General features: G+C 43.4%; 1 protein-coding gene across 1 annotated transcript in view; it reads left to right on the top strand.

The window, feature by feature from the left end:
• Positions 1-25,422, top strand: part of TIAM1 (TIAM Rac1 associated GEF 1) — a 444,435-nt gene that overhangs the window by 173,472 nt on the left and 245,541 nt on the right. Inside the window, exon 3 of the mRNA XM_078658396.1 lies at positions 16,023-16,981. Within this exon, the coding sequence (XP_078514522.1) occupies positions 16,034-16,981 (948 nt within the window). The 5' untranslated portion in view covers positions 16,023-16,033. The remainder of the gene's footprint in view (positions 1-16,022; positions 16,982-25,422) is intronic.

Genomic DNA, 25,422 nt, shown 5'->3' with positions numbered 1-25,422 from the left:
GGCCTGATGAACAATACGAGATGCTGGTCTCATCAGGAGCTAGTCTGGGACTACAATAGTGAATGCCCTGCCAGATACTGATTGCTCCCCTACTGACCCACCAGATATAATGTCACTACAGTGGGGCACCCTGCAGCTGGTGTCCCAGGATATGGCCATCACCAATTGGTAAACTCAAGGGTAAATATTTCTTCACACTGGCCCTTGGAAAGTCAAGTTTTGTTCCACAGGGACAAAGTCATTCTGGATCTTGGGACTTGATGGGGTTACATTTTGTCAGCAGAATTTGGGGGCTGGCATGAGTGGGGGAGGGAAATGTGGGAAATTAATGCTATTGCTAGTTTCCTAATGTGCTGTTGTAGCACAAGATGGGACAGTTACAGTACCTCGGTGACTTCACTGCACAAACCAACATATTATATAATCCCCAGATCAATGATGCACCCCACAAGCAATAGCGACATAGGGTGGACATATTCCCTACTCACTTTAAATGTCAGTGGGCTTAATAACCCTAAAATCGTCACTTACCTACACAGATACAATGTAGATATAGCGCTTCTTCATGAAAGGCATTTGACTCCCAACAGTGATAAACACCTGTTAAAATAATGGGCAAATCTTGTCTACTCATTCTATGGAAAGAGAGTAACCAGCCTCGTCAAACTTGGAACACCGTTCCGCCCTGTGCACTCGCTAGCTGATCCTAAAGGGAGATTCATAATTCTGTTGGGTGTGCTGGGACTTCAGCCTTTGACACTAGTGAACAGATACAGCCCCACTACTTCATGAAATATTTGGGTGTATGGATTAGTCTAGACACCGCGGAAATCCTAGCCCTATATTATGACAGAGCTATCTCTTGAGTGGAGGAACAAATAACTGTGGCTAAAACTACTGCTGTCTTTGTCAGGAAGAATTGGCTTAATAAAAATGGTGGTACTGCTGAGGTTCCTCTACTACTTTGTAAATATATCCATCACATTGAACAACCACTTTAAAAAAAAAACAGGACAGGTAAACAACCACGAATAGCCTGGACCACTCTAACACGGCCATATCATAAGGGAGGGTTTTCCATACCCGATACGGAACCTACTATCTTAACCCTCCAAGTACTTGCCCCATCTTGCCCTTGAACCGGATATAGCTCACCCAAAAGATCAGCAATTTATTGTAATGGAGAAAATCACCACACAAAACCCTCTTATGCCATTGGATCATGATCTACTCCATAGAGTTAAAATGACTAGTAAGAAACGCAGCTCAGAATTTCCAGACGAACCAGATAAATACGGCCCACTTGAACTTTTAGTTGCTAACAACAGTCCCCAAAAAGCTAATTTCATCAATATACAGGGCTTACCAGATATGGCTTCCTGGGAGCATATGCTCAGCTAGATTTGAGTGAGAAAAAGATCTGATTATCAAATATTGGACAAGGTGTCGGTGTATTATTGTGCTCCCACAGGAGAGCTCCTCCCTAGCAGCAGATTGTACCTAATACATTTACAATTTCTCCACCGTTTCTCCTTCACGCCTTGGAAACTGCTCAAATGGGGCCTGATGGACACTTCCGACTGCGAATGGTGTGGCCGGAGGGTGAGGTTAATGGGGCAGAATTTATTTACCTTGCGTGGAATTGTGAGACAATCCACAATTTGTGGACCCAGACTATACACTCATTCTACGAAATGATTGAAACTAGGATTCAGCCATCCCCACTCATCGCATTATTGGGATCAGGTTCAGAGGATTCCCCACACAGACGGGCACATTTGTAGCTCTGTCCTTAATATTGGCCAAAAGATTAGTAGGTAAACAATGGGCCCGCAGAAGAGCTCTGACTAAAGACCTAAGGCTGCAATAACTCGCGTATTGCAGTGAGCTGACGGAACCATATAAGGAGTTGATGCTGGAGCCCTCCAGGCCACATGGCACCTGGATACCTTTTCGGAACCGTTTGACTGCATCCAGAAATGGACAAGTAGACTGAACAACTGAGTGATCAGAGAGCATGTCAATATTTACTATACAGGGGGGTGGGGTGATGACAACCCTTATGCTAGTCATTCTTAAGTACAACATAAGTGGTTGAGGAGGTATGCTATATTCCTTCTGCTTGTCTGTAGTGTGCTGCACCCTATGGATGGATGGTGTTGTACTTTATAGTACTGTTAAGTAAATACAAATTCTAATAAAGTGGTGAAAATTCAGGCACCATTCACAGATTTCAGGATAGGAAAGTTTCCACTCTCTGATACCATTGTCACATGGGGAATGGAACGTTGGTTCTGCAGCCTCAGTTGGAAAGTTTTACTACCTCAGAGGACATACTTGTAAAGAAGTAGCAAGTTTTAAACATCTCTTGAGAAACGTTTAGTTTTGCATCATATACTTTGCATGATGTTTCTCTTCTGCATTCTCTGGGCAACTGGTCGGCACAGGACATGTAGCTCCCCTGGTGCTTTTGACTTGCAGCAGGTAGCTTCTGCCATAATGTATTCATGTGCTTCAGTTAGTAGACAACAAAACCATTTTTATGAGACTTGAGCATGCTCGTGCTTGCCCTTCAGACAGCGTTCACATTAATATTAACCAAGCTTGCTTTTCAATTCAAGCCACTCCAGGTGAAGTGCATCCTGCAGCGCCGAGAGCTTGCCAACCGACCGCATTATTGAGTGATGGGATGAGGTCAACGCAGTCAACGAACGTGTGATGGGTTGTTAATGCCCTATAGTGTCTGTAGTGATTGTAAGTAACAATAAAGGTAGGACTACCTGCCCCACCACAATTTCGAAGACCACACCAACATGGCATCCATTGTGAAACGATCTTATGTCCAATTTTTTGTCTTTATATGACTCCTTGTCAAAGATATCTTCTCTTTCAGACAATTATACAAAGCTATTCCTTTGAGTGATACACAAGCACTATATGTTTTCACTGATTACAAACTGCAAGTTACCCGTGACCAAGGTGCAGCTGCACCGAAAAACGTCCGGCGTTTGTTTGCTATTTTGTAAATAAAATAACTCACGCTTATGGAGTTGGGCTCAAGACTGCTTTTTGAACTCAAGAAAAGAATTATATATATATATATATATATATGTATATATATATATATATATATATAAAGAAAACTCTTTTACTTAGTACTTGGGCTGCAGACAGCAGAACAACGAAACACAAAGACAATTCCTGCTCGCGTGATCCGCAGAAAACGGGATCATTATATGGCCCCTGGAGGGTGTCAGTTAGACTTAAACGATTATGCTCAAGATTTTGCATCGTGTTTATTTTTCAATAGATAGGGAGTTAAAGGGGGGATTCAATTTTCAGACCAATTTCAGTAGCGAAGGAATGAAACTCCTTATCTTCTCAGTATGTGACTTTTTGCAGAGTAATCCGCGCGACCTCCAGGGAGTTGACCACATCCTTTTTTTTATTTTTATGATTTGAATATTTCTTTCATCTTCTTTTTTTAGATGTATTAAAATGCGCATCATTGCCCTGGAGACTCGTTTCGCATGGCATCTGAGATTTTTTCCCCCCCCCCTTAACACACAACCCTCCTAGATAACAATAGCCTGAGGCTATAGGACACAAGAGTTTGCATTAATGAGTAGCTGGGCAGAAAATTGTGCTAAACCTTTATCGCTCCATACGAGAGTCCTAATCATGGAATGCAGATTGCTGTATATGTCTATAGGGCTTTATGAATTGATGTTGCTGCTGCAGCATAATCTGAAATGGGTACATTTTTATATGATAGTTCTTGCTTTATATGATGAATAGAACCTCATCCTCTTAAGAGAGACATAGTTTATCCTCTATTAATAGTAAAATGTTCTCATTTTTCCCATCAAAAACGCGCAAGTTGTAATATAGATCCTTTGACGAGGGCCTTCTCGCCCCATATCCACTTTGTTCTTTTTCTTCCAACATGGCACATTTATTAATTAATGTATTTATTTCTATATTTTTAAATGTATACAATTCTATACTTTAAACCAAGACCCAAGAGGTATAAGGGAGCCGCACAGACAAGAAGAAGCGAAGGGCTTCCAGTGGGTTACATCACAGAGCGAGGGGTAGTCAGCAGTTGCAGACATGATGGCATCGTGCATTGACAGGACAATGCCCCTGGTCCATGTACACAAGTCGCAGCAGTCCATGGACCAGAAAGTGCCACTTCAGCATCTTTGCTGCTTTTCAATTTTACTGTCCTTAGAAATGTACTTTAGGAACTTACCTTTCAAACAGTTGATTACATTTCCGGCTAAAGACAATATTTTGGGATGTACATATTTGGAGAAGTCTGGAATTAGCCAAGATCTATTAATTGTACTACAAAAATGCGTCTCTCTGTCTGACTGTCTCTCTGTCTCTCTGTCCCAGCCTGGCTGGCTGGCTGTCTCTCGGTCTCTGTCATTTCAGTCAGCCCCTCTTCATCCATTTGTCTGTTGTCATGCCATCCACATTTGTCTCCCCCTCCACCATGTAGAACAGCTCAGTTCAGGCACTGGCCAACCAATAGTGCGCGAGGTCATCTGCTCTTTCACTAGGAGCGCATCCATCCTCAAGGTAGCTTCCTCCAGTATCATGGAGACAACCGTGGCAATGTGTGCTTTTTAGACTCAAACAATATCTTGACTTCTCGTCATTTTTTTGATATTGAAGAGTGCACTGCATTTCTCTCTAGGCTAAATATTTTACAAAAACATGACAAAACAAGCACTGGTAAAACCAAAAGGCTGGTAGCAATTGCCAAACTGTTGGCTTAGCCGATGCTTGTTATAAATTCCAGTCCATCTCTACATTAAGATTTATATACCTCTGATAGGACAGTTTTGAATAATTATTTATAAAAGTATCCATTGAATGTCTTTTTTCTGATATTGGATGTCAATTATGCAGCAAGTACCTTCTGTGGGGTTATGGTAGATAGGAATATTTCTTTCGATTTAAACGTTGCACCTTAATTCTGTAAGACCTCATTTAGGGGAGCCACAGGGCAAGTAGGCTCTACTGGGCCTCAACCACGAAGGTAAAGTTTGTTTGTATCTGATGTTCCAGGGTCCATCCTGTTATGGATCTAGCAACTTGGCCGAGAACGTTTTCTGCACTTGAGTCGGTAAGTGGTAGCGATGGCAAGCAGTCACCGGCTTCGCAGGAGGTACTGTAGGGATGCTCTGGCTCAGAGCCCGGCAGTCTTTCAACAATTCAGTAAGTGAATGTGTAGTCCAATGCCTACCTCTAAAAGAAAGTTCTCTACTACATAGTAGAATGCAAGACTATCTAGATTAGGGCTGGGCCACATCCTGCTTCCTCTGCTCTACTGTCCAGGCTCTCTCCTGCTTCTATGTGTCCTCCCTTTTATGGGGATTGCAGTTGTAGCTAAGGGGCAAGTTAGTCGCCCCCAAATATTAGTGCATGTCTGAGCTCAGTGTCTTACCACGCTTGAGTGAAATCGGCCGTCATCGGTTTGCAGAACTTGAGTGGTGGTGCGCTAGCTGGCTTGAACTCAGTTTAAAAAAAAGAGAGAAAGAAATAAGAACCCATAAAAACAAGATTTGGAAAACAGTTAAATGTCCAATTAGATGTTACTTTTCAAGAAGAATGAAATCCTCATTAGAAGAGTGGCAATACATTGTAACAATTAAAACATAAACCATTGAAACACAGATGCTGCCAATGCAAGGCCAAATGGCATTCCTCAACATTGGAAGATGCCAATAGGAGAATTAAACACAGTAAAATGTCCTGACCTGGCCTCCAGCTCTACCTGGTGGTTTGCAGCGGCAAATTCAGTTTTTGTGACCCATACTGAACAGGCCAACATCCCTAACAATGTATCCATCTTAGGCAGGGCATGAGCATCACCTCTTTGAGGAAACTACAGGGGTTGATAGAGATACTCACACTAAACCTTTATTTTTGTGCCACCAGGCGAGGTAGTCATAGGGTTGATTTCTGCAGGTTTAGCGATTCCCTGTTCATATTACTTAACTAACTCTTTTTCCACATCATCTCTCAAACTGATTGGAACCTCTCTCATCTTGTGCTTTGCAGGGATGACATTGGCATTTACTTTCATGCACTTATTAAATTCTTTGATCTTTCCAACCTCATCTGAAAAACTCATGGAAACTTGAGTGGTAGTTCCTCAGCTGCAGATTCTTCCATAATTAAGAAAACATGCCATTAGACCTGCCACCCTTGGGTGGTTATCCCCCAGACATTTTGCCTTCCTCCTGTTTCGCTGAATTTGTTTTTTGGACTTTGAGACTTTGTGAACTTTGCCACTGATAACCAGTGCTAAAGTGCTCTCTTCCTAAAACATGATAAAATTGGCCTACACCCAATTGTCACATTTAATTTACTAGTATCCCCCTAGCAAATGATAATGCCTGTACCCAGGGACTGTAATTCAATGCTACTAGTGGTCCTGCAGCACGTATTGTGCCACCCGCTAAAGGAGCAATTTAAAACGTGTCTCAGGCCTGCCACTGCAGTTATTAGTGCAGTTTTAAGCTGTCCCTTCAATCTGGCAAAACCCTCTTGTCAAGTATAAATCTTCCTTTTTAATACGTATAGGTCACCCCTTATGTGGGCCCTAATAGTTAATGGGGCAGTGTGCACGGTATCTAGAAAGTAGGACATGTAGGTTTAGGTTTTACATGACCTGGCGGGGAAAAACTCCTAAAGTTGTGGTGTAAGGTTATCTCTTCCATAGTCTAACATGGCTTTAACTTCAGATTGGGAACATACAGAGAAATTAGGTTACACTCTAAATTAATTCAAATTTTAAATCCACTTTAATGGTAACGTTTGACTGGGTTGCCCTAATACATTTAATAAGTGCTAACTTTAGATCTGGGCAGATAGAGAAATACTTTTTGGACTTTTTTTAATTGTAATTTAAATCCCACCTTTATGGTAAAGTTGGAATTTAAGTTGCAATTCTTATAATGCCACTGTTGGAAAGTTGGTATTTTTGTGCCCAAACCTGGGCCGGCTTTAGTGCTGGTGGTACCCGGTTTGACAGTTTATTTTGGTGCCAACCCCAATGACCACCTTCTCCATGGATACCATCCCTACCACCCTCCAACAGTGTTCCTCATATCTCCATAGCCCCTCTCACATCCATTTAATGTGTTTTATAGAGCTACTCATACCAGTGTAGGGCTTCAAAGTGCTTTACATCACACACACATTATACAGTGACAATGAATCATGTATGTAAATCAATTTATAGGACATTTTACATATGACAGTGAGGATTACAAGGTATAGACCTAACATGTTATATGTACTAGTTAGCAGTATATTTTAAGTGTTTGGTCAGCAGAAGTGCAAACTCAGGATTTTTTTAAATTTAGCACAGTGGTTGAGGTTGGCATTACTAATAAGAATGTATTTCTACCCAATGTAACTCTTTTTAGCAACAGTAGGATAAAGAAAGACTGGGGGAAAACATAACATTCTAACCTATACCATGCAGTTTTCATGCAGTTCTTTGACAGTTCATAGTTACTGTGCTATATTAGGTTGTAAGTTATGAACTGCAAGAAACACAAGGATCTCTGTGACAAAAGCAGTAACCCCCTGTGCTGTCCACATAAAATGCAGCTCTGTGATCCGCATGGTACACGTTTTTTGCAGCAGGCATATTAACCCTCTGTGCACTTGATGAGTCCGTGTTGACACTAGACAAAACTGATCTCAGATTATTCACCGGAGTTATCTTGACATTATTATTGTTGCTTGAAAACTACTGGAGACCCATGAAACTCTTCAGCAGGCACTTTTGAACCCATAAACTCAGTACCAGGTGCAACTCCGCCTTTTGCACTGCCTTAAATCAGGCCTGGGTCACATGACCGTCACTATCTCTCCGGTGATGGTTGTTGATTCCTTCCAGATATGGGGGCAAAAAGGGGCTAGATGTGGACCGGATGGGCCATCTTGCCAATATGGCTGGGGATGAGATGACACCAATCCTGCCATTGCCTTTTGTCACCTTAGACAGTGTCTGGAGCCAAACTCAGGATGGAACAAGAGGAGACTAAGAGGACCTCCCCACCAAGAGGCTGACACTGGGGATAAAAGGTGCCACTCTCAGACCCCAATTCATATTACTCCTCGACCTGTGGAAGACTCGGAAGGAGCACTGCCTTACTGCCCTGCTGCCTGAGAAAGGAAGTGCAGGTTTCATCGGAACCGTCGCAGTGCATCACAACGTGAATCGGCCTGACTGGACTAGAAGCTTCACCAGAACCGACGCAGTACTTGGAATCTCAACATCCAGGACACAATGGTACAAATCCCAGTGGGCTGAACTCTGTCTTGAACCCAGCGGTGCTCCATAATGGTCGGCCTAAACTTGTGACTTTGGCCCGTTCTTTTTTTTAGTGCTGTTTTTCACTAAAAATGGATGACTCCTATTCTTCTGATTAAATTTACTTCATTTTGGTGCGGTTTGTGTGCTGCATAAATACTTTATATGTTGTCTTTAAGTTAAGCTTGATTGCTTTTAATTTAGCGACTGTGGGTCACCCTCACACGAAATCGTTATTGTCTGAGTGAGGCTTCCACTCCTCTCAACTAACAACCCAATTTCTCAACCTGTTCTTTAGTGTCAGGTCTCAACACTATCCCAAACCGGCCTTGGGGAATGTTAAGTCCTGTGACGGCCACATAAAGTTTCCTATACGCCTTTACATTTCAAAATATCTTCAAAGGAACCTAGTAAGTCTATCATCCAGCTTTATAACCGTAGTTCTCTTCCACACCCCGTTTTTTCAAGGTTTGCGTCATCATAGTGATTCCAGTCATCACCCTGCATGTTTAGACACTTGTCACCCACCATTACCTCAATATAGGAACCAACACATTCTAGAGAATCTCCTGTAGTGATACCATTCTCAGTGACAAGTAAAACCATGTCTTGAAAAGAGTCTTGTACATGCTGAGTTTGCTCAGATGTGAGCTTGTTCTTTGTAACCCTTTCTAGTCTAGAAGGACTAGTTTTTGAGCTTTGACATACATCTGCACAGTGGCCCATCTTCCCACATGACCTGCGCTCAATATTCTTTACAGGGCACGGTTTCCTTTCCATAATGGGATGGGATACACACATCTAAAACAGACATTACTCTGTCTAAAGAAAAACATGTTATTTATTGTGTTCTCCTTTACAGAAACTTTCAATACTTATAGCCAATGTGGTAACATCATCAAGTGTAGGGTTCCCCATTGTCAATAGTTTCTGCTGAGTGCTTCTGTCATAACGGTAACTAATACATTGGTCCTTAACCAGTTGGTCAGTAACGTTTTTGAATAGACATTCTGCAATTAATCTACGCATTGTGGTGACAAAAGCATCATTACTGCCTGATTGTTTCTGCTCTGTTTTAAAAATAATGTATGAGTTGGGGGGGCGTAGCTACTATCCGAAGAAGCTAGCCACTTAGAAAGCGAACTCTGCCACATCAGACTTCAATAATCAGCTGCCCCTTTTCCTGCAGAACCATAAAGGTTCCACCTGAGTGATTCCTGACTTCCTCAGGGCTTGGCGCTCCAGATGTGACAACACCGCACCACAAAAACACTTCCCTCAAGCTCTACTCTTAGCGATTGTGCTCCACATGGAATGATTTCTACAGCTCGCCTGACTTAAAAATGGCTGAAGAATAGACCACATGTGCCCATGGGACCCTCGTGCTTTGAAACTAACATCAAAGGTGAACTAGAAGATGCAGAGAGGATCCACCCCATAGCAACTATGACCCCGTCGCAACATGTGCACAGAAAATGTGTAACCTTACTTCCAATAGTAAACGCAAAGAGCTTAAAGCAATTGCCTGACCTCAAAATAGCCACAATCAAGTATGGTGCTCCCTCTGGAATGTTCATAACCATGTTGAGGTAAACTGCCCCAGCCTATGATATTACGCGTTCTTCACAGACAATCAGTAAAACCTAGCTCTCTCCACACATCACTTGTAACCTGCTGGCAGGCAATTTACAAGATACATGAGAGCAGGTGGAAAAAAAGGGGATTCAAAAGTCAACCTATCCTACAGTGCTCATATACCCCCCTGATCTGACCAGAGCTACTGGGCCACCGCAGGCCGCAAATATCACAGATTGTGTCTGCACCCCTGACGCCTTCCAGTGCCGAATGAATCGATCTAATCAGACTCACTTTGCACTCATACAGAGGTGCCTTACCCACTCGACATTTTTTTTTTTTTTTTTTTTTTTTTTTTTTTTTATTAAAGAAAAGGAGTTAGGTTCTTAGAACGTGGGAATGGCTGAACCTTATATAATATGAAGAAATATGTATATGCCAGCCCACTTTGTTTGCTTTTGCTCTAAATTATTAGCAACATATCAAACTAAATTTTGATTTGTTAGGTATATTTATTTTTACCTTCTCTTTTTTCAGTTTATTTTAAAGAAAAAATCACTCGTTGCTATGTCAGAAAAAAACACAACACGTACAACAAATATCTACATCAACTTATACACACAATTCACAAAGAAAAACATTGATCAAAAATACATTAATACATCCACATTCACTGTACACTATACACTAAACTTTCATTATGTACAACCTCGTTTGTGCAAATCTATTTTTCAACATTCCAATTAAAGGAACAATGATGGACAAAGTCAACAGGAGATAACACCACTATCAATTTTTAAATCAACAGTTATTAGTATTTTGAATTGTATCTCCGTTATGCCGACGCGTTTCGAACGAATGTTGAAAAATAGATTTGCACAAACGAGGTTGTACATAATGAAAGTTTAGTGTATAGTGTACAGTGAATGTGGATGTATTAATGTCTTTTTGATCAATGTTTTTCTTTGTGAATTGTGTGTATAAGTTGATGTAGATATTTGTTATACATGTTGTGTTTTTTTCTGACATAGCAACGAGTGATTTTTTCTTTAAAATAAACTGAAAAAAGAGAAGGTAAAAATAAATATACCTAACAAATCAAAATTTAGTTTGATATGTTGCTAATAATTTAGAGCAAAAGCAAACAAAGTGGGCTGGCATATACATATTTCTTCATATTACCCACTCGACATGGCAGATCAAAGAGCTCCTGACTCTCTGGAGCCAAGGAGGGATATAAGGACCCAAAACCAGCACAATAGATCTAAACAAGAACCCCCACCCACCCCAGACTCCCCTATCAAACCAGCAAACTGTTGGTCTTCCAGAGGGGCAGAGAAACAAGCACCATCATGTGCCACATTTATAGAAAGTGGATCCCTCCGATGCTAGGATTGGACTTTACCAAAGATTTAGAAATAACTTGAGCACACAGGGTACCTACTTACTTACCCAACCTGAGAGCCACCCTTCTTAGGTTGGCATTTTATAAGGTTCACCATATTTAGGTTTTATCTGTGATTGAATTATCCTTGATTCTAACCTGTATTCCAACCACTGTGTAGATGATCTAATTTTCATCGAAGCTGATGAATTTCCAATTGATCAATTTTTGACAGACTAGGCAAGAAACATGTTTACCTTCAACTTTCTAGAGCTAGCCGTGATCATTGTCTTTAAGAGTATCACCTATTAAAACTAGTACACTCACTTATTAAAACTTGTTTTAGAGAACTACATAGTCTAACAACACTATCTCGACGCACCTGCACCTCATAACATTCATCTATAATTCATGGCCCCACACCCCCATTTCACATGTTTGCTTTGGAATAAAAGATCTCTAATAAAGAGCCCCTTTATGGGTGCCAGTTGGCCATTGCAGTGCTTGCCCGACGAGGAGCAAGCCAAATGATGAAGCATGACACCCACCTGGGTGTTTGAGGGCACAAGTTACAAAAGGAGCAGACCCCGCGTCATGTCCTTTAGATATCTGACCGACCTCGTATATATATGCTCTCTCTTACTTTTGTTAACAAGCTGCATACCCATTGGACCTAATTGAGATTTACTAAGGGCACGTATGCTGGACCTACTAGTGCCCCCGTCGCCCTCTCTTTTGTTACACTGTGTTGAGCCATGTAAAATAGTGACTAGAGGTAGAGTTGTGATCATTCCAATTTGTGGTGATCAAAGATATTCCAAATGCGATACTCTGTGAAGGTCAGGATTACTTGAGGTAATCAGAAGTATGTCCCGGTTGCTCTAGAACTGCTCCAAAACCCGGAGTAGATCTCGATTTCCGCTGCTGTGTCGACATAAACATTTGCAGTACAGAGAAAACGAATCAGCAGTCTAGCATGGACAGAAATGATGCTTAGAATAGAGAGATATCTCATGTTGAAAACATCACAGACCACTCAAGGAAGAGACATGGAAGCCACCCTGCATTCCTATCAGCATAGCCAAGAAGAGTAGCGCTATACGCATAGCGTGTTCCATTTAGTGTAGGCGAATCACTTTGTATTGGAACACGTTGTGCATCCATCTGTTGCTCAAGTAGTTCTCCTTTAATGAACGAGGCCTCATTGCTGGAGAAGTGACCTAATGAAATAATGTAGAGACTTTGACTGCAGCCTACAACAGAATCCTTCTTATATTGACCAGTTTGCATGTGCTTTTTCGGTTCTCAGAGCAGTTCACAAAAAATGTTGTCTGTATTTTTGCAAACCTATAGTAGTTGTCACACTTATACATCTGCACCATCATTTGTCATGTACATTTATTTGCTCTTTTCTGTCTACAAAGCAATAATTAAAACACGGGCTACTTCCCAATGCTGTAGGTCGCACCTGTGAGGGGGAATTGGACGAACGCGTGTCACTTTGTGCTGTAATTGCTGGTGGATAAAATATTACGGACTAGAGGCAGAGTTGCCAGAAGCAGCAACTAGATGAAAGCCACAAGGCTTTGATCGTTGGATCCTGCCCATCTCTCAAGCCTGTAAAGCAGCTGAGTAGCTTTGAACCCTTCTAGTAAACGCAGAATGGCCAGTCCAGTTTAGACACAGAGTGTCTCGAAATGTACTCTTTGTGGCCGCGATTCTAGACCAAAACACGTGGGCAGTTTTAGGAGACTCGTTTGTTGTCCTTCACATGCATGAGGTGGTCACCAGACCTTGTCCTGTCAACTTGTAGCAACAAAACTCACAGCATGTGATGGTGCTACCTAAAATGGGTTTTGTACTTAAGGTCTTACCCAGTTAGGTGGTGCAGTATTCTGTCATCTATGTATACCTTTTGATATGGTTGCACTCCTCCATATGCAGCTTGGCATGCATTTTCTATTCGCTGAAAGCTAGTTTGCTAACTACCATGAACCACTGTTACATTACTTACTTGTTATTGATTACATCAAGAGACACAGTATAACACTTTTATCTATTTAAAAAACGATAGTCTGGTCAAATTCTATTTAATATCATAGTCTGGTAAGTACCCGAGACAGTTAGATTTATGATATGAACATTGACCTGTACTTTTCAAGCCAGGCAAATATCTTTACTTCTTCAGGTTGTCCTGTGTTGATGGAAGGCAGCGCATTGTTGAGTGTCCCTAAGTGCAGTCACTCTGGTGTCATAAATACTTTGGAGTTATTAATTACCCAGAATGTCGGCTTTTGTTATTTATTACCGGTGGTTACGTTTCTTTTATTGATTCCGTGCTTGGTCCCATAGTTTCTTTTGTTTTGCACATATAAAGCTGGCAAAATAGTGACAGTTTGCTTTGGTTACTTTCAGATAAGTGAATAGTGCATATGCACATTCTGGTTTGGTTATCTGTTCTACTTATTCCATGTGTGCTTTAGTTTCAAAATTCAGACATCTTGATCAGTGCAAATCCCCCCAGCGAGATGAATTGGTGCCAAATGAAATTTGTAACATCCTATTTGATCTGCATATGTCAAGCCAGAGAGGCCTCCACTGTTATGTCTGCTCTGCTGTTTTCAATTTGGTAAAGGGCATTAACTATCTGCATAGTGGAGCTGGCTCTGGCAAAATCCATGCAGTGCCAACAATGCATTACGAATATACGCTTGTCTGCCATGACACTGGTTTATCACATAAGAAGTGAAGAGCCCTAACAAAACGTGGAAGGTGGTGTTCTAAATGCACAGAATCATCTCAGTTTGGATAGGTTCACTCAAGATTCATGTGCCACAGTGGCACAATAGCAGTCACCCAATAAGCATAACATAATTGAGTTGTGTTTCATTAGCTGTCTGAGCTCTGCAAGACTGTTAAGTGGGATTTATCTGAGGTGGCATGGTGGTCAAATATAATGGCTGGAAAGTGTCCCTGGGTATTTACCAGTGGCTGAGGTTAATTCAAGCATCCCACGCACCACTTTTTTGTGGTAAACAACCTTTACATCGCAACCTTTATCACGCAGTGCCTTTACAACACAACTTTTACAACGCATTGCGCTGGGGGGCGCTCTAAGATAGGGAATGGGTTTAATGTACTATCCAACACCTTCCCTACTATCTACGGGGACTGGAGTTGGAATAGTAAATTAAACAATTCACTATCCAGCGCCTAAAAGCACTATGCGTTGTAATGGTATGCGTTGTAAAAACCGCGTTGTAAAAGAATGCGATGTAAAAGCATGAGTTGTAATGTCATACATCCCTTTTTTGTTTACTGCAGTGCAATGGGTGTGCCTATTCATGGGTCCTGGGCTCACTGTGCCACTGGAACCAAACTGCACCTGACTAAAGAGCCCAAACAAGAGCAAAACAAGGCTTGGGTTGCTTATGCTCCTCTTCAGAGAGGACCTCGCTTAGCAGTTCAGGCTACACTGTCTATTGGAGCAGGATGAAGACTGATTTTCATAAAGCTGGGCAAAACAATGATGGGCTGGGATGTGGCATTTAGTCATTACCAGCAGCTTAGATTACTTCAAGCATTCCACCCATCACTTTCTTCAGACTTTCAAGTGAGGGGTGCTGGATCAAAATCCAGCATGAGGTGCTGAACTGAAACCTTTTCCTCTGCACCACACATCACTCAGTTTGTGGGTGGCATGGCAGCACTTCCTTCCAGCCGCTGCTGCAGGTGTGTTCTTTAGATGGATCACTAAGCAAACCACCTCATCTGTCTGGCGTTGTTCTAACCAGCTCTGAAGCTCACATCTGGCACTCCAGCTGTCCTGTGCATCACCAGACATGTTGACGGCACACCTTGAAGATTAGGAGTCCAGCAACGGCAAATGTTTTATGTTCATCATAATGTGCCTCTAAATCTTGGAACTGTCCTAGAAGCCAGTGACTAATAACAGCCCTAATTCATAGTCTACTCTACGTTGAGGGTGGGCAGAATTTGCGTAGTCGCGGTACGCAAAGTTCTGCGAATTTGTAAAAAATCTCCGTGAGCACGCAAAAGTTCTGCGAACAAGTGGAAGGGCTTGTTTCGCGTGTTTACAATGCTTTTTTCCTGTTCTCGAACGCTGTTTGCATGCTCGGGGAGAAATATCTCGCGGACATGCATTTTGAAAGCGTGAACAAGCAAAAAAATTCCGCGGATCGCAGAATTTTTGGCAATTCTGCGTTTTCCGCGGAACACCTAATTACACAAATTCCGCAAATTCGGCAAGCAGAACGGAATTTACCGCCCAGGCCTACTCTACATGCTGATTGTCCCATGCGAAGGTTGCCTGGTTACCAGCCTTTTACATTTGTCAGATCTGAAGGAGAAGAGGTGTAGTGGGGTTCAGTGAGAAGAGCTAGGACCACGCAACAGGAGTATATGTGATTATTCGATTTAATGTAAACCTGTTTACTTGGTCTGCAGCTCACTTGCTGTTTAGATAAAGGGGCTAACATGATGAAATAACTAGGTACATTTGGAAAAGGTGTTACAAGGATGTAGCTGAGCTGTTTTCATCTCTACATGTATATATGCCTACCTATTGTAAAGCCCACTGCCTTTGAAATTGAATATTTTGGTTTCCAGCTCAGTCCTGGTACTTGTATTTATTGGTAGAAACAAATGATAACCAATAATGAGATTTTTTTTTAATTGCCATATCTCTCTTTGTTGCAGACAATACAATCATGGGAAACGCAGAAAGTCAAAATGCAGAGCATGGCTTTTGTGGAGACGAGCATCACGGCCTGGCACGAAAGCACACATCACGCTCACTTCGACTTGCAAGCAAAAGTTCCAGAAGAACTAGGCATGCTTCCTCAGGAAAATTAATTCATAGAAACTCTGAAGTCAGCAACAGATCTAGCAGCACCCCAAGTATACCTCAGTCTTTGGCAGAAAATGGCCTTGAACCTTACTCCCAGGAAGATAACTTGGATGACTATTCAAGTCCAATGTGGGCAGATGTGGGCTTAAGGCCTGTATCCTACCATACAGATTCTTCGGTCACGCCAAGTGTGGGCAGTAGTATCGTTCTCACAGCTGCTTCGGTCCAGAGCATACAGGACTCTGAAGAAGGCAGACTTTTTGGGGATGAGTCTTATTTGGTTGAGGGCGATGGTATCTCGGCAAAACATGGGTCCACCTTAATGCCATCTGAAAGCTTTAAGAAAAAGCGATCAAAGTCTGCAGACATCTGGCGAGAGGACAGTTTTGAGCTTTCTCTCTCTGATCTTAGTCAAGAGCATTTAACAAGCACTGAAGACATCCTTTGTTCTGCAGAAGAAAAGGACAATGAAGACCTTAGGAAAACGGAGGCAGGTGACTATCCCAAGCAGCTGGACACCGGACAGCGTGCCAATTCTTTCAGTGACCTGTACTCTCAGAAAACTGTCAACGGAGCAGCCAATGGAGCGCCAAGAAATAAATTTGTGGTCTATTGTCGTAATTTGGTGCCTCACCCACAGGATGCTACTAAGCGTAAAAGCCGTCCAGTTGCTTCAGTGGACACTCCGGCCTACAGTACTTACAATACACTGCCTTGTCGGAAATCGCGCTGCCTTTCAGAAGGTGTGGCAAAGATACAGCTCAGCCATAGCAATTCAATGAAAGGTAGACGAGCCAAAACAACTCAGGTAAGAATTCTGGCAATCAAGCTATTGCTAAAATATTATATATGCTGAATGTTTAGTATAGATTTTCTAGGGTTAACTATATAAAATGTGGAAAGCCATTGTTCAACTTATGTAGCTATCAATATTTTATGTGTTAACGTTCTGTGGAATGACTACTTTACTTACTTATTAAACAAAGAAGAAATACAACTGTCGGACAGGCATAATCGCTCCTTTTTAGGGCTCGCCTGCTGATGCGCTTCAGCGCATAGCTGGCGAAGCTCTATAGGGGCTTATCCAGTGTTTATCCACTGGCGATTCCACTGGCGATTCCTTCAAGTGCATGTGCTTTTTAGGTCATTGCGCTTGCGCAAGCCCTAAAAAGCGCGTGCACAATGCCACCAGCCGCCTGCCTGCCTGCCTCGCATTACCACATCAAAGGCAGCCCTCCGAGCGCATTTCTCACCCCCTAATTATTCACGGCCGGCCGGCAGGCACATCAAAGGCTGCTGCTGCCGTGACTCGCATTTCTCCTCCCTCCTCCCCTATCACTGCCCAGGCCGGCCGTACTTTCTCTTTACAAGGGCCCCCATTCCTGAATCACTTGAAATCTCTCCACATTATTTGCATTTTGTTAATTAAAAAAATTAACTTCAACACAGCGTTGCACATTTTTCTCGACTTCGGAAGGATGAGTCCCAATCTCATTTGTACAAAGTGTTGTAATGGGATTATTGGAGAGTTAGAGAAACGTGCTCACAAGTTACATTTTTATGCATATCATCTGAGTAAATAAACAATAGCATGGTGCCGTTTGCGTCCTTGACTTGATCTGGTTTTTATTTTTATTTTGCTATTATTCTCACAAAGGCTAAGAAGGTCTGCCTACTTTAGTATTAAGTGCTATACGTCGCATAAGCAACAGCTAACCATTCACTCACCCACGCAACGCCACTCACCCATGCAACGCCACTCACCCACGCAACGCCACTCACCCACGCAACGCCACTCACCCACGCAACGCCACTCACACACGCAACGCCACTCACACACGCAACGCCACTCACACACGCAACGCCACTCACACACGCAACGCCACACACACACGCAACGCCACACACACATGCAACGCCACACACACATGCAACGCCACTCACACATGCAACGCCACTCACACATGCAACGCCACTCAACCACGCAACGCCACTCACACACGCAACGCCACTCAACCACGCAACGCCACTCACCCACGCAACGCCACTCACCCACGCAACGCCACTCACCCACGCAACGCCACTCAGCCACGCAACGCCACTCAGCCACGCAACGCCACACACACACGCAACGCCACACACACACGCAACGCCACACACACACGCAACGCCACACACACACGCAACGCCACTCACACACGCAACGCCACTCACACATGCAACGCCACTCACACATGCAACGCCACTCACACATGCAACGCCACTCACACACGCAACGCCACTCACACACGCAACGCCACTCACACACGCAACGCCACTCACACACGCAACGCCACTCACACACGCAACGCCACTCACACACGCAACGCCACTCAGCCACGCAACGCCACTCAGCCACGCAACGCCACTCAGCCACGCAACGCCACTCAGCCACGCAACGCCACACACACACGCAACGCCACACACACACGCAACGCCACACACACACGCCACACACACACGCAACGCCACACACACACGCAACGCCACACACACACGCAACGCCACTCACACACGCAACGCCACTCACACATGCAACGCCACTCACACATGCAACGCCACTCACACATGCAACGCCACTCACACATGCAACGCCACTCACACACGCAACGCCACTCACACACGCAACGCCACTCACCCACGCAACGCCACTCAGCCACGCAACGCCACTCAGCCACGCAACGCCACTCAGCCACGCAACGCCACTCAGCCACGCAACGCCACTCACACACGCAACGCCACTCAGCCACGCAACGCCACTCACACACGCAACGCCACTCACACACGCAACGCCACTCACACACGCAACGCCACACACACACGCAACGCCACACACACAACGCCACACACATGCAACGCCACTCAACCACGCAACGCCACTCACACATGCAACGCCACTCACACATGCAACGCCACTCACACACGCAACGCCACTCAACCACGCAACGCCACTCACCCACGCAACGCCACTCACCCACGCAACGCCACTCACCCACGCAACGCCACTCACCCACGCAACGCCACTCACCCACGCAACGCCACTCACCCACGCAACGCCACTCACCCACGCAACGCCACTCAGCCACGCAACGCCACTCAGCCACGCAACGCCACACACACACGCAACGCCACACACACACGCAACGCCACACACACACGCAACGCCACTCACACACGCAACGCCACTCACACACGCAACGCCACTCACACACGCAACGCCACTCACACACGCAACGCCACTCACACACGCAACGCCACTCACCCACGCAACGCCACTCACCCACGCAACGCCACTCACCCACGCAACGCCACTCACCCACGCAACGCCACTCACCCACGCAACGCCACTCACCCACGCAACGCCACTCACCCACGCAACGCCACTCACCCACGCAACGCCACTCACCCACGCAACGCCACACACACACGCAACGCCACACACACACGCAACGCCACACACACACGCAACGCCACACACACACGCAACGCCACACACACACGCAACGCCACTCACCCACGCAACGCCACTCACCCACGCAACGCCACTCAGCCACGCAACGCCACTCAGCCACGCAACGCCACTCAGCCACGCAACGCCGCTCAGCCACGCAACGCCGCTCATCCACGCAACGCCGCTCATCCACGCAACGCCGCTCACCCACGCAACGCCGCTCACCCACGCAACGCCGCTCACCCACGCAACGCCACTCACCCACGCAACGCCACTCACCCACGCAACGCCACTCACCCACGCAACGCCACTCATCCACGCAACGCCACTCATCCACGCAACGCCACTCATCCATATGCAAAACGAAAAATGTCAAACTCTTCTATTGCGAGACCTATTGCATTTTCAATGCTTGTTACGTTTGGGAGTTTTCTGCTGTCCTTTTACGCACCTGTTTTGCGCTCCTGATCCCAGTCGTTGTTTCACTTTACTTATTAATTTGTGTCACTATAGCATAACAAAAGTCACTATTTTTGTCTTGAAGATCTGTTTATTTTATGTTATGACGGCCGTATTTATATAGCAATACTACAAAAAACACGTGATTCAGGTATAATCTTGACCTGATTTTCAGGATTGTGAAATAGACTGGAGTCTGATTTCGTTTACAAGATTTAATGTCACTAAGGTATTTGTCGTTTTGTTGTTTGCAAGAGGTGTGTTTTAATAATATATTGATGGACTAGAGAGTTTACTAGGTGAGGCTGGAGGTGTTGCCAAACGCATTTAGTTGCTTTCTTGGTCATTTCGTTCATCTGTTGCCTTGCATGTTATATGATGTTGAGAAGCTATGGTATTCATCTAGTGACCTTCTAAGTTATGTTGCCTGGGTTTAAAGAGTCTTGTTCAGTTGATGAGTGAAGTAACACATCTGGGTGTGGCGAGTTGAGTGTCTTGTTGGGTATTTCGTTGTTGAGATTAATATCAAACTGTATTGCATATCTCCACTATATATGATGGCGGGAAGTGGTCTATCACATATCTTGTGTTGTGTGCCTTGTATGTGTTGTTTTTAAGTGGTTAGTGCTATTGTGATCAAGTTGGTACCCAACTACATGGAATACATGTGCGGTGCTGGATACGTGTGTCATGTTCGATTTACTACGCTATGTTGAGTGTTTGTGTGTGTTTTTTTTTTTAATGGAAAGTCTTGATGCTTTTGCAGTGATCTGACCGATATGTGCTAGACGAAGTTGGGTTGGAGTTAAGTGCTGTTTGACGAACCATCGCTAATTTAAAATGTAAACCTTTTTTCAATGGTTCATTAAATCCTCTGTGGTGAGCTTTAGCAAATGACACCATCTGTGTGACTCATGGAAAATTAGCTTGCACACGGGTGTGTTTGTTAATGATCTTCTGACGTGTTGGGGGTAACCTGAAGGTTAAATCATCTGAGGTAAGGCTTTGAGGACACATGATGCGGCATGGGGTTGCAGGCTTCAGATAACTTTGATGCAGCATCTGCAATGAGAACAGGAAAGAGAAAGTGTCCAACTTTTGGCTTATTGTACAGGTTTCTGAACCTTGGGCTAATTGGTCAATATACTAGTAAAATATACCAAGTTTTGATTCTTGGTTAATACATGTCAGTATAGCATTATAATTACTATTATTTTCCTATGAGAATATTCTTAGGCGGTAATGGGTTTGCGCCATTTAAAAGGCAACTGCTTTGGTGAATTCTTCTTTTTGTTGGATGCTCTGTGATCAGTCAACTTAATTTTTTATTTTTTAGCAGGCGTATCTATTCTCGTGCATTGCTGCTATGGTCTGTAACGACTTCTATTTTTACAAATTGACAATCGTTGGACCTTTGAGTCATTTTGTAGAATTCCAATAACTGCCTTGTTCAAAGTCTTAAGGGGAGGGAGACGTTTCATTATTTAAAATTATTTAAAATCTAACATATTATGTACCCGTGATTGGTTTGTAAAAATACGTCATGGCATTTAACTTGTACAGCTGCACGGTAGTGCTGTACTGACGACATTAACCTTGTGGCAGTCAGTGCCTCTCAACCGTTGAGTGCGAAGCAATGGAGCTCATGTCTCTAGAAGCTTCCTGGAATGCACATTTCATTATTTAGCTAGGAAAATAGTCTTTAGCAACTCACTCTTTCTCCTGCTATCCAAATTATGTCAACCCTGACTGTTCCCTGCACTAGATATTACATGTAATCAATACCTTTGTAACTTCCAAGGTGGCTCTTTTTGGGTCTGAAACGATGAATAGAGGCTTCAATGTTGAGTCTTTCTATTGAAACCAGTGGGGCAAAGATGTCTGAAAACCCTCCAAAAAGCTATTTGTTGTTGTAATAGCAGCTGTTACATAAACAATTTAGGCTTTTTAGAAGAGTATGCAATCTGTTAACACAGAAGCTACTTATATCTGTGCTTGTGACTGCATTAGAAGGTTATATTTTATCTATAAAAAAGTTTGATGCTTAATATATATGTCCTTTGGTTGGCCTTTGCATACATGTATTCAAAATGTCATCCTAGCTACATTCTGCTTGGCTATTTTCCTGATCATTCAATTCACAGGGCAACTAAGAACTATCAATGTTACTGGTGTTCCCCTCTAGCCATAATGAGAGGTACTTGTTCTTCATTGGAAATACATTTGGCTTCCCAAGGTCTTCTGAATCTCTCCTTTTGTGGTAAATCTGGACGAGCAGTCAAGACTTAGCACAAAGGAAATTGCGTAGGGTTGAGTCCCTGTCCAGTACAGCATTTACCACAGTTCCAGTACAGATGTAGATGGTCAGCTAAAGTTGTGGGTGTGTGCCTCCCCCTGTCTCAGCCATTACCCGAGACAACGCCGGACAGAGCGGGGTCTCACTACGCCTGAGCCAGGTCCAGGACGAGGTGAGGTCTCTTCCCCGGGCACCCTGGATTCAACAGAATTGCCAGGTGTCATGGAGGAGTGAAGCCACAGTATTTGGAGACTCATATCCTTTACTGTTCAAATATATAATTATTACTTTGAGTTTTGTCACCAACACTTTTTTCGCAGTCGCATTATTTAGAGAACAGAGGCCCTGATGAAAGCCTAGGGTGAAATTCCCGCTTAGGCTGAAACATGTCGGCCCGATGCAGATATTGGTTAAACTGCATGAATATAGTTTTTGCCCTGTTCTTTGGTTTTAATTAGGAAGAGGTCTTGGTAGAATAAAGTTGGAATGAGATTCTCTATCCTATTTTATCTTTCCACACACGTATTATTTTGCACTGCACTTACCCGTCTCATCAGATTCTTATGGTTGTCCTTGTGTTGGCATGTGAAACCCATGTGTCCGCAGATGGTACCACTTCTGTCTCAATGATCTAGAGACACTGGACGGAGGACCACATGAGAATATTGATCATACATGATATTGATGGGAATCCTACATAGGTTTTCATTTTGCTAAACACAGGGTTAACCATCTTCTGGATGACGCCTTGAGCTAGTACTCTTACTTAATCTGAGACATTAGCTCCTTTCCTGATACATGATTCAGATGTTAGACCCATTGGTTTTCTAGGTTGATCGGATTCTGGTACAAGGGGGATACAACCTATGCAGGTCTTTAAATATCCCTTAGGCCCTCCCTAACGATGTGTTTATATATAGGTGTTTGTAAAGAAACAACACTCTTAAGATTTGTACAGGAGAACCCAAAGTTAAATAGTAAAAAACTCACAAATCCCAAAACACACTAAAATAGTAATGCACTGATACAATCAAGGACCCCATATAAAACCTTATGTACAGTTCACAATCATTAAATTAATGTGAATACTATAATTCTCCTGAAAACGAGAATGCAAAACTAGCCCAGTACAGGTACTGTAAATGGTAGAATTGTTATGCAGTGTTTGCAGACATGTAGCTTTTCGAATCTCTATTTGATTTAGATTCCATACTGAAATATGAAGGTTCACAAACCTCCCTCAAAAATCTGGTTACTTTGTTATGGGTTTGCAAACCTTACTGTTCATAATCATGGTGTTCGTGAACACTGATACGTCTCTAAAACAACAGCAACACTGCAGCAAATCAAGCCGCATTGTTGCAGTGACCCTGCGAATGAAAACCAGGATCTGTGGGAGTTCAAGAAACTGATTTATAGCCTGAAGTTAAACTTGTCTTCCAGTTTAGGGTTTGGTACAGAATAGTTGGTCTTATAAATTGTAGCTGTCTATTGGCCTGGTGAACCTGAATGCTCTGATTGAGCAACTCGCCACTAGGAAGAGTCGGGATAGTGTTGAGAAGGAGTGCGGAGAGGGCGACCTACCCGTGGTGAGGAGTGTTGGATAGTTCGCAGTTTGAGCCAAACTTATAAGTATGGGTCTATGCAACACACTGGGCCTCCCTGTCCTTCTCAGTCTAGACATCTGCACACAAAGCAGAGTTTCAAGACAACAGAACCAATATCAGGTGGCGAAGAGAGGAACGGTTCTTTCAGGGCGGTGATGCCACTCAGCTAACCTGCACTTGTAACAGCAGGTTCTTGAGACGGTCCTTTAGTCTCGGGTCAAGAGTGCAGATGGCTTCTAAGTGCTGTCTGTCTGTAGATGCTGAGCTGGCGAGGGACTTCTGCACACATAAGATTAGGAACAGCAACAGTGCCCACCAGAAGAGTTTCAACAGGACATTCAGGCTTGATCCAAGCCATGAGGAAACGGACAACTCTCAGTGTTTTTAAAAGCACATCATCAGCAGGGTTCAAGCAGGATTGTGTTGAAGTTGGGAAGTCCCAGAAGTTGGAAAAGTACCTACTGCCATTTAGTTGGTGCATCCACGAGGTTTAAAAGTTCAAACAATCAATTTGATGCAGTGATTCTCTTTCTCATAAGGTATTTTAGGAAGGACCTTCACAAACATTTTTGACCATTGCCTATGCGGAACTGTTCGTGGATACCATCCAGGTGTCTCTGCTGGTGTGCACACTTGTCTTTACCTTTTAAATAGGCATTGATGCAAAGGAAGTAGAAGTGAAAGAAGTTCAGGATGGACTGTCCTTGTCGATCTCTCTGGGAAACATCCATTCTCCATCTTTCAATCCCCATTCTCACTAACTAGAAGACCTCCTCAGTCAGCTAAGAGTTATCCTGATGACCGGCTCATCACTAGCGATTACAAACTGTCTCCCATGCAAAGATGTTCTGAATTTTGATATCAATATATATTTTTAACTATTTTATTGTATCTGCTGATAGTCAAAATATAGATCAATTGACAAGAAAACATAATAACCATAACTGGTCTTGTGTCTGTGGCTTATGGTTCATTTCTGTCATGTCTCAAGATCACATGTATAAATTAGCATGCGCATCATAGTTGCAGTAATGCCAAGCAATCGACAATGCATTCAGCATCTTCGTAATTTCCAAGGTCGTAATTTCCTTTTCAGTAGTGTGAGTGGGGTAACCCTTTTTACTTTTAGATATATTTGTTTAACCAATGATCTTTCTAGGGACCCATATTTTATCAAATTTTTCTGGGTATCCCCTCCCCCTTGTATGTTACCTTCTCTGCGGCCATATACCAGTTGACGCTATTCATGAATAGTCGGCCACATTGGACTGCTTGATGTTTGCTGTGTTTGCTCCTCACAACCACCAGCCAGGTCCACGAGAATTTTGATTTTGCCACTTCCTGATCTTCTCAACAGTGTGGTATGCACCTCCAAATATAGTGGTAGCCCTAAATGA

This window comes from Lissotriton helveticus, chromosome 8, assembly GCF_964261635.1.
Source record: "Lissotriton helveticus chromosome 8, aLisHel1.1, whole genome shotgun sequence".
NCBI lineage: Eukaryota > Metazoa > Chordata > Amphibia > Caudata > Salamandridae > Lissotriton > Lissotriton helveticus.
This window is presented reverse-complemented; position numbering and strand designations above follow the sequence as displayed.